General features: G+C 37.5%; 1 protein-coding gene across 1 annotated transcript; it reads left to right on the top strand.

Annotated features, from left to right (window-relative positions):
- The first annotated feature begins 6,938 nt into the window (after positions 1-6,938).
- Positions 6,939-7,595, top strand: LOC138901069 (uncharacterized). The gene is made up of 2 exons (XM_070188796.1): positions 6,939-7,398; positions 7,507-7,595. Exons 1-2 carry the CDS (start codon positions 6,939-6,941, stop codon positions 7,593-7,595), a joined length of 549 nt encoding a protein of 182 aa, XP_070044897.1.
- Positions 7,596-10,925: the final 3,330 nt, after the last annotated feature.

The raw sequence follows: 10,925 nt of genomic DNA, 5'->3' as shown, positions 1-10,925 counted from the left end.
TCATATTTGGCATTTGTGAGAGATGTTGATATTGATACTCCTATTATTGATTCAGTACCGGTCGTGCAAGACTTTCCAGAAGTATTTCATGCAGACCTGCCGGTATGCCACCCGACAGGGATATTGATTTCGGTATTGACTTGGTGCAGGGCACTCAGCCTATTTCTATTCCTCTGTATCGTATGGCACCAGCTGAGTTAAAAGAATTAAAAGAGCAACCTCAGAAACTCCTTGAAAAGGGGTTTATTAGGCCTAGTGTGTCACCTTGGGGTGCACCGGTTCTGTTTGTGAAAAAGAAAGATGGTACTATGCGGATCTGCATTGACTATAGGAAGTTGAACAAAGTAACGATCAAGAATAAATATCCTTTGTCGTGTATTGATGACTTATTTGACTAGCTTCAAGGAGTGAGGGTGTTCTCAAAAATTGATTTAAGATCTGGGTATCACCAGTTGAAAATTCGGGATTCAGATATTCTGAAGACGACATTCAGAACTCGTTATGGCCACTATGAATTTCTTGTGATGTCTTTTGGGCTAACCAATGCCCCAACAACATTTATGCATTTGATGAATAGTGTATTTTAGCCATATCTTGATTTATTTGTCGTAGGATTTATTGATGATATTCTGGTGTACTCGCGTAGCCAGGAGGAGCATGCACAACACTTAGGTATTATATTACAGAGGCTGAGAGATGAGAAACTTTATGCCAAATTCTCTAAGTGTGAGTTCTGGCTTAGTTCGGTGGCATTCTTGGGACATATAGTGTCCAGTGAAGGAATTAAGGTGGATCTGAAGAAAATAGAGGCAGTTCAGAATTGGCCCAGACCATCCTCAGTTACTGAGATTCGGAGTTTTCTCGGCTTGGCCGGTTATTATCGTCGTTTCGTGGGGGGTTTCTCATCTATTGCATCACCTATGACTAAATTGACCCAAAAGGTGCTCCGTTCAGGTGGTCGGATGAATGAGAAGAGAGCTTTCAGAAGCTCAAGACAACTTTGACTACAACTCCAGTATTGGTGTTGCCTACAGGTTTAGAGTCTTATACTGTGTATTGTGACGCATCGCGTATGGTCTCGGTGTAGTGCTAATGCAAGACGGTAGGATGATTGCATATGCGTCCAAACAGTTAAACGTACATGAGAATAATTATCCAGTCCACAAACTTGAGTTAGCAGCTATTGTTCATGCCTTGAAAATTTGGCGGCATTACTTGTACGGTGTCCGGTGTGAGGTATATACCGATCATCGGAGTCTACAACACTTGTTTAAACATAATGATCTTAAATTTTGGCAGCGAAGGTGGTTGGAGTTCCTTAAGGATTATGATATCACCATTCTCTATCATCACGGAAAGGCCAATGTGGTGGCCGATGCCTTGAGTCGTAAGGCGGAGAGTTTGGGTAGCTTAGCATACTTACCGGTAGCAGAGAGGCCTTTAGCCTTGGATATTCAGGACTTGGCTAATCAGTTTGTTAGATTGGATGTTTCCGAGCCGAATCGAGTTTTGGCATGTGTGGTTTCTCGGTCTTCTTTATATGATCACATCAGAGAGCGCCAGTATGATGATCCACATCTGCTTGTCCTTAAGGACACGATTCAATATGATGATGCCAAGGAAGTCACTATTGGAGATAACGGTGTATTACGGATGCAGGGCAGGCTATGTGTGCCTGATGTAGATGGTTTGCATGAACTAATTATCCAGGAAGCTCATAGTTCACAGTACTCTATTCATCCAGGCACCACGAAGATGTATCAGGATTTGAGAGAACACTATTGGTGGAGGCGAATGAAGAAAGATATGGTTGGGTTTATATCTCGGTGTTTAAATTGTCAACAGGTAAAGTACGAGCATCAGAGACTGGGCGGATTTCTACATAGACTTGAAATTCCGGAGTGGAAGTGGGAGCATATTACCATGGACTTCATAATTGGACTCCTACGGACTTTGAGAAAGTTTGATGTTGTTTGGCTGATAGTAGACCGGTTGACCAAATCTGTACATTTTATTCCAGTCGGTACAAATTATTCTTTGGAGCAGTTGGTTGGGATATATATTCGCGAGATTTTTTGCCTACACAGTGTGCCGGTGTCCATTATTTCAAATTAGGGTACGCAGTTTACCTCACAGTTTTGGAGGGCAGTGCAGTGAGAATTAGGCACATAGGTTCAGTTGAGTACAACATTTCACTCTCAGAAGGACGGACAGTCCAAGCGCATTATTCAGATATGTTATGTGCTTGTGTCATTGATTTTGGGGGTTCTTGGGATCAATTTCTGCCACTCGCGGAGTTTGCTTACAATAATAGCTATCAATCAAACATTTAGATGGCTCTGTATGAAGCTTTGTATGGGAGACGGTGCCGATCTCCGATGGTTTGTTTGATCCGGTTGAAGTTAGGCTATTGGGTACTGACTTGGTTCAGGATGCTTTAGAGAAGGTCAAAGTGATTTAGGAACAGCTTTCCACAGCACAGTATAGACAGAAGAGTTATGCCGATAAGAAGGTTCTTGATGTTGTTCACATGGTGGGGGAGAAGGTTATGCTCAAGATTTCACCCATGAAGGGTGTGTTGAGGTTCGGGAAGAAGGGCAAGTTGAGCCCTCAGTATATTGGGCCTTTTGAGATAATTAAAAAAATTGGAGAGGTGGCTTATGAACTTGCTTTTTCACCTAGTCTATCAGGTGTTCATCCAGTGTTCCATGTATCCATACTCCGAAAGTATGTCGGGGATCCGTCTCATAGTCTGGATTTCAGTACAGTACAACTGGACGGTAATTTGACTTATGACATAGAACCGGTCGCTATTTTAGACCGGCAGGTTAGAAAGCTGAGGTCAAAGAACATAGCATCAGTGAAGGTGCAGTGGAGAGGCAAGCCAGCCGGAGAAGCTACTTGGAAGATTAAGTAGAAGATGTGGAGCAAATATCCACACTTATTTGAGACTCCAGATACTGTTCTAAATCCGTTCGAGGACGAACGTTTATTTAAGAAGGGGAGAATATAACGACCCGACCGGTCGTTTTGAGTATTATAACCCCGTTCGCCCATTTACTGCTCAATTTATTCTTTATAGTTATTTTATGACTTACCGGGTTAGTAGGTTCGGGTCCGGAAGGAATTCGGAGTGAAATAAGACACTTCGTCTCATAATTGAACATTTAAGTTAGAAAAGTGGATCAGATATGGGCCAATGTGTAAACGACCTCGAATTTTAATTTTCGTGATTCCAATAGCTCCGTATGGTGATTTTGGGCTTAAGAGCGTGTCCGGAATATTATTTGGAGGTCCGTAGAGGAATTAGGCTTGAAATACCGAAAGTTGAATTTTTGGGAAGTTTGACTTTTTGATATCGGGGTTGGAATCCGATTCTGAAAATGGAATACCTCTGTTATGTCATTTATAACTTGTGCGCAAAATTTGAGGTAAAACAGACGTAATTTGGTAGGTTCCGGAGTCGTTTGTAGAAATTAGAAATTTCAAAGTTCATTAGGCTTGAATTGGGGTGTAATTCATGGTTGTAGCGTTGTTTGAGGTGATTTGAGGTTTGACTAAGTCCGTATGATGTTTTAGGACTTGTTGGTATATTTCATTGAGGTCCCGAAGGGCTTGGGTGAGTTTTGGATGGTTAACGGATCATTTTTCGCCTTGGTGAGATTGCTGATATCTGCTGCATTTTTCGGCTTTTCTCTTTTGCGTTCACGAGTGGGCCCTCGCGTTCGCGAAGAGTGTTTTATGAGTGTGAGGTTTTGTTCTTCGCGTACGCGAAGGGGAGGATGCGAACGCGAAGGTATGGTCTATGTGTGCATCGCGAACGTGTGAGAGGTGTCGCGTTTGCGAAAGGAGTGAGGACATTGGGGACCCCCGGGTCCTTGTTCTACGCGTTCGCGAGGTGGCGATTGCGTTCGCGAAGGTCTAAGCTGGTAAAGCTTAGCGTTCACGAATCAACGGTCGCGTTCGCGAAGGGTTAAATTTGTTGGCAATCGAGTTGTGCTTCGCGAACGCGAAGGACCTATCGCGTTCGCGAAGAAGATAGGTCTGGACATAGAGTTTACGTTCTGAAAATGGGGCTTCATCCCATTTTCAGTTTTTGACGGATTTGAGCTCAGGTAAGAAGCGATTTTCGGGAGTCTTTCAAGGAAAACAATGGGGTAAGTGTTCTTAACTCAATATTGGTTAAATTACACGAATGCATGGTTGTTTTTATCATTTAATTGGTGAATTAAGTTGGAAAAGTTTGAAAACCCTCTTCGTTTAAATTGAGGATTTGAGGGTTGAGTTGGGGTCGGATTTTGATAAAATTAATATGGTTAGACTCGTGGTTGAATGGGCTTCCGAATTTTGTAACTTTTGTCGAGTTCCGAGATGTGGGCCCCACAGGCGATGTTTGAGCTAAAATTCAGATATTTATGGAAAATTAGCATTTTCTTATGGAATTAATGCCAATAAATTTTATTGACTAAAACGAATTATTTGTGACTAGATTCGAGGCATTCGGAGGCCGATTTGTGAGGCAAAGGCATAATAGAGTAAAAAATTTCACGCTCTGAGGTAAGTAACAATTTTAAATCTGGTCCTGAGGGTATGAAACCCCGAAATTTTGTGTCATGTGATTATTTTGGAGGTGACGCACATGCTAGGTGACGGGCGTGTAGGCGTGCACCAAGGGAATTGTGACTTGGTCCGTCCCGTGAAACTGTAAAGTTGAATAATTTGTTGTTAGCTATATGCTCTCTATGTGTTGAAGAAATTTGACTATAAATCATGCTTAGGCTATGGGATAGTACCACTGGGCCCACAGAGGGCACGTTACTTATTGAATCAATTGCTAATTTTTATCTTGTGCTTAGTCATGATTTTACTTGCGTATCATACCTCAGTCTTTCTTGATATTTGTTGATGCGTTATGTTATCTTTGTTTGGGTTGATCTTTGTGATTTTTGAGAGCCCGTGAGACTAGAGAGGTTGAGGTCTGAGTAAGGTCGAGGACCTGTCGGTGAGGTAAGGATATTATGCACGTGAGTTGTCTGTGCAGGATATTATAGCACGTGAGTTATTCGTGCAGATTATGGCGCTTGGGATGTAGGAGCCCCTCCGGAGTTTGTACACCCCCAGTGAGCGCAGGTACCCATTGACTGTGAGTGTTGAGGGCTGAGAGTCGAGTGATGAGTTGGGTGACTGTTTCCTGAGAGGCTATACTTGCTTTGCATTTGTTATTGCACTTAATTGCTATCTGTCATTGTCCTGAAATCTCTGAAAGATTTTATATCCGGATTACATAAAATTGAATTGTATAAAATTGATTTGACTTAAAATGCTGGATTTGAAAGCATGTCTATTCTTTGCTGAAATTACTGAAAGTGAAGTGTAACTGTGTAGCTCGTCATTATCTTCAGTTCCTTAGTTATTATTGTTACTTGCTGAGTTGGTTGTACTCATACTACACCCTGCACTTCGTGTGCAGATCCAAGTATTCCCGGACATAGCGGGTATTGATCATTTCGCGCAGTTGATTTTCAGGAGAGTCAGAGGTAGCTGTCGTGTTTCGCAGACCTTGTCTCTCTTTCCCTATCTCCTTGTTTACTGTATTTTGGTCTTAGACTATTATAGACCTTATGTTCCAGAATTGTATCCATATTAGATGCTCATGTACTCAGTGACACCAGATTTTGGGGAGTGTTCATGTCAGTATTTATGGGATTTTGTATTGTATTAAATTATTATATTTTCAAACTTAAGAGAAATTGTAGTTTATCGAAATTATCGGCTTGCCTAGTATCGAGATAGGCACCATCACGACAGGTTGAGATTTTGGGTCTTGACAAGAAGTTAATCTACAAGTTGGAAATGGTGCAAAAGTTTCGGCCATAGCTCTAGGATCAATTTCTTTAATAATGCTTTTGGGCAAAGTACTTATGTTAGATGATTGTTATTATTTTCCTAAATTTGTTTCGAACATAATTTCAGCTTCTATGTTGGACAAGCGTGGGTTTCGCATTAACATAGGCAATGGTATTTGCTCTATTTATTATGGTGATAATTTATATGTGAATGGATATCTCCAACATGATGTTTATGTCTTACCTAATATGAATGCTAATTCGATTATGCAGGTTTCAAGTCTTAAGAGGAAAAGAGATGATCAAATAAATCATACATACCTTTGGCATTGTAGACTTGGTCATATAGGATAGAAAAGAATTAACAAGTTGTACAATGAAGGGTACCTTGACAAGTATGGTTTTGAATCATATCCAACTTGTGAATCTTGTCTCAAAGGAAAAATGACCAAATCTCCATTTACAGGAAGTGAAAAAAGAGCTACTGAATTATTGGGACTAATTCATACAAATATTTGTGGGCCCATGAACATTCAAGCTAGAGATGGATATTCTTATTTCATCACCTTCACTGATGATATGTCAAGAGATGGATTTGTGTATCTTATGAAACACAAATTTGAATCTTTTGAAATGTTCAAACGGTTCCGTAGTGAAGTTGAGAAACAGACTGGTAAAAGTATTAAACTACCAAGGCCTGATAGAGGTGGAGAATATCTTAGTAAAAATTTTACTAGGTATCTCAAAGAGAATGGGATTCTCTCACAGTGGACACCTCCAGGAACACCACAACACAATGGTGTGTCTGAAAGGAGAAATCGAACCTTATTAGATATGGTGAGATCTATGATGGGGTTCACTGATCTTCCAATACATTTATGGGGATATGATTTGGAAGCAGCAACATACTTACTTAATAAAGTTCCCACTAAGTCAGTCTCTATAACACCATATGAGATATAGAAAGGACGTACACCTAATCTTAAGCATATTAAAGTTTGGGGTTGTCCAGCTTATGTTAAGAGATTTCAATCTGATAAACTTAACTCAAGATCTGATAAGTGTAGGTTCATTGGGTATCCCAAAGAAACAATGGGATATTATTTTTATCACCCTTCTGACTATAAAGTGTTTGTGGCTAGAGGAGCAACCTTTTTGGAAAGGGAATTTCTTTTGGAAGGAAATTATAGTGGAGAAATAGAACTTGATGAAGTTCAAGAAACTAATGAATCAAGACAAGATCAAGATCATGAGATACAAGTTGAAGAACCTTTATTGGATTTTTCGAAGTTTACAAGGAAGTTGCCATCTTCAACGGTTGAAGTTCAAGAACTAAATGTAGTTCAAGAACAGGTTAATAAACCAGTTCCAAACCAAATTGAACAACAACCAAATCCAGTACAAGGTGAACAAGTTGTACAAGCACCTCTTAGAAGGTCTACACGAGAACGTCATGTACTAACTAGATTAAATCTAATGGTACAAGATGTTGTATCAAATGAGTTTGATCATAATGATGATGACCCTAAGACCTATGAAGAGGCTATACAAAGTTCTAATTATGAGAAATGGCAAAAGGCCATGGAATCCGAAATGGAATCCATGAAAGAAAATAAATTATGGACTTTAGTTGAACCTTCAAAGGATATAAAACCTATAGGTTGTAAATGGGTTTTTAAGAAAAATATTGGAGTAGACGGAAAGGTAGAGACCTACAAAGCCCGTCTTGTTGCCAAGGATTATCGTTAGAAAGAAGGAGTCGACTATGACGAAACTTTCTCTCACGTGGCAATGCTCAAATCAGTTCGGATTTTTCTTGCTATAGCAGCCTACTATAATTATGAAATATGGCAAATAGATGTGAAAACAGCTTTCCTTAATGGTGAGATAGAAGAGTATGTGTATATGACACAACCTGAATGTTTCACATCTCCGTCTGATCATAATAAAATTTGCAAGCTACAAAGATCCATTTATGGACTAAAGCAAGCTTCTCGAAGTTGGAATATTCGCTTTAACAAGACAATTGAAAAGTTCAATTTTTTTAAATGCGAAGAAGAACCTTGTGTGTACAGAAAGGTTAGTGGGAGCACAATTATATTCTTAATACTTTATGTTGATAATATATTGCTCATAGGAAATGATATACCGGCGTTGCAAAGTACCAAGATTTTGTTATCTGAACAGTTCTCCATGAAAGACTTGGGAGAAGCAGCTTATATATTGGGAATAAAGATCTATAGAGATAGATCTAGGAAGCTGCTTGGGCTTTCCCAGTCCTTGTACATTGATAACATCTTAAAGAGGTATAACATGGATAATTCCAAAAGAGGCTATCTACCGATAGGCACTGGAATTACTCTCGGCATGGAGGATTGTCCTAAAACACTTGACGAGAGAGAACGCATGAGTAGGATCCCATACGCTAGTGCAGTGGGAGCTATCATGTATACCATGACATGTACACGTCCTGATGTGGCTTATGCACTAGGAGTGACTAGCCGATATCAGAAAAATCCTGGTGAGGAACATTGGAAGGTGGTGAAGGCCATTCTTAAGTACTTAAGAAGTACTAAAGACGAATTCCTCATTTATGGAGATTCTGAGTTGAAACTTGAAGGTTATACTGATGCAAGTTTCTCTTCAAATAGGGATGATAGCAAATCTATTTCTCGTTATGTATTCACCTTAAATGGTGGGACAGTGAGTTGGAAAAGTTCCAAACAAGCTACAGTAGCTAATTCAGTGACTGAAGCAGAATATATAGTAGCTAGTGAAGCTGCTAAGGAAGCTGTATGGATGAAAAAGTTCTTAAATGAACTTGGTGTGGTTCCTTCAATAGAAGGTGCAGTTACATTATTGTGTGACAATACTGGAGCCATTGATCAAGCAAAAGAACCAAGATCACATCAGAAATCCAAACACGTCCTGCGAAGGTATCACTTGATAAGAGAGATCATTGAACGTGGAGACGTCAAAATTCAAAAGGTTGATAGAAAGGAATATGCTGCAAACCCATTCACTAAAGCACTTGGATTAAAGGAGTTTGACAAGCACAAGTGGAAATTGGGAATAAAGTACAAGAGCAATTGGCTCTAGTGCAAATGGGAGATTGTTAGAGATATATTAGATATGCCCTAGATCTAATCTCATATTTGATGATTTGAATATATTTTTGTGGATGTTATTTGATATAAAAATATATGGCATTTGATATTCGTTTCTCATAGTTATTACTAATTGCTTGATTCATTTAATAAGGTACTTGATTAAATTTTGAGACTTGTCATCATGATGGAGATCATGATAATGAGAGTAACGTCTCTTACAATTTAATCCAAATTTTGTTTTTGATCGTAGGATTATTAATTTGGACATTAGTAATCCGGTTAGATCAATATTTATATGATCGTCTTTATGGGATAAAGATTAGTGGATCCCATTAACTAAATAACATAAATAGAAAATGCATATAGAGATATGATCATTGAACCGATTCATTGGATAATTCTTAATGGTTAGAATTACCATAAACTGTCAATATCTCTTGAAGAATGTGATCTAAGAGTTTCCTTTGACCTGATATCATCATAGTAATTGACAAGTTATTTATTGTGCTTTGATACTAGACACTTATGGCCCTAGGGCGATAGTTGAAAGATATTGGGTACGATTAAATACTTGTAGAATTAGTGATTGATCAAGATGGAATCTATCAACTCTTGGTAATGAGTTTAAGCTCTATGTTGTCATAAATTATAACCGACCAAATTAAGACCTTGGCCAGGGCGATTGAATGAAAGAAGAAAAGAGGTTCTTAGGTCATTCAATGGTCGATTAATTTTGACATGAACACATAGTCGGCCGCCTATTAGGATTTGACAGTTGAACCATATCCTAGGGTGACCCAGAGTTATAAGGACAAAAGGAATTAATACATTATTCTTCTGGTTCTTGAGAGTAAATTGTATACTTCATGCTATCCGGTCGTTAAAGAGTGTTGCTAGACGCCACCCTTGATTAGTATATTGATGTGATCAATTTACTACCGGTTTAGTATTGAACCTATAGGGTCACACACTAACGGGTGTTATGATCTTTGCTAAAGGATTAATTACTTTATTATTTGATAATTAATTTAAAGAATTTAATTAGTCAAATAAATTTAGTTCTTAGTCCAAATAAAATATTATTATATTCTTTGCTAGCACAGAGGATATAATTAATATTGAGGACAAGTTGAAGTTTTTTATTTTAAATAAGAAAATTAAATTACATATATATATATATATATATATATGCCTTTGGTAATTATAATTAATATTTGTAGAATTCAATTTAGAATTGAATTTCATAAATGAGTTACATATTTTTATTTTAAAATGTTGACTAAGTTGTAGAATTCAATTTAGAATTAAATTCCATAAATGAGTTACATATTTTTATTTTAAAAGTATGACTAAATTGTGGAATTCAATTTAGAATTGAATTTCATAAATGAGTTACATGTTTTTATTTTAAAATGTTGACTAAGTTGTAGAATTCAATTTAGAATTGAATTCCATAAATGAGTTACATGTTTTTATTTTAAAAGTATGACTAAATTGTGGAATTCAATTTAGAATTGAATTTCATAAATGAGTTACATGTTTTTATTTTAAAATGTTGACTAAGTTATAGAATTTAATTTAGAATTGAATTCCATAAATGAGTTACATGTTTTTATTTTAGAGGTATGACTAAGTTGTAGAATTCAATTTAGAATTGAATTCCATAAATGAGTTATATGTTTTTTAAAATATTTACCATAAAGTATGTGATTTGTATTTCCAATGAAAATTATGTGTATATATATGTGTGAGTCCTAATTAAGAATTAGGGTGATATAGATCTTACACATATTGTAAAGTCATGTAAAAATCAAGAGAGTTATTTTGAGAAAAAAATTGCTTTGAGAAAATAATAGTGCAATACAAAGCCAAGATAGAAAATACTAGTACAAGAAAATTATTTCTTGTTCTTCTACCTTTGAGTTGAGATTTTTGAGAAAATTTTCAACATAATATTTTTATTCAATTT

Source organism: Nicotiana tomentosiformis, chromosome 11 (genome assembly GCF_000390325.3).
Source record: "Nicotiana tomentosiformis chromosome 11, ASM39032v3, whole genome shotgun sequence".
In the NCBI taxonomy this organism is placed as follows: domain Eukaryota; kingdom Viridiplantae; phylum Streptophyta; class Magnoliopsida; order Solanales; family Solanaceae; genus Nicotiana; species Nicotiana tomentosiformis.
Note: the sequence above shows the minus strand (reverse complement) of the source record. Positions and strands in the feature narration are given on the sequence as shown.

What these genes read in the sequence shown, in the direction of transcription:
- LOC138901069 (XM_070188796.1), top strand. Translation starts at nt 6,939, where the DNA reads ATGGGATATTATTTTTATCACCCTTCTGACTATAAAGTGTTTGTGGCT. An exon ending in CTATGAAGAGGCTATACAAA is followed by an intron (nt 7,399 to 7,506) that starts GTTCTAATTATG and finishes TAAAACCTATAG; the next exon opens with GTTGTAAATGGGTTTTTAAG.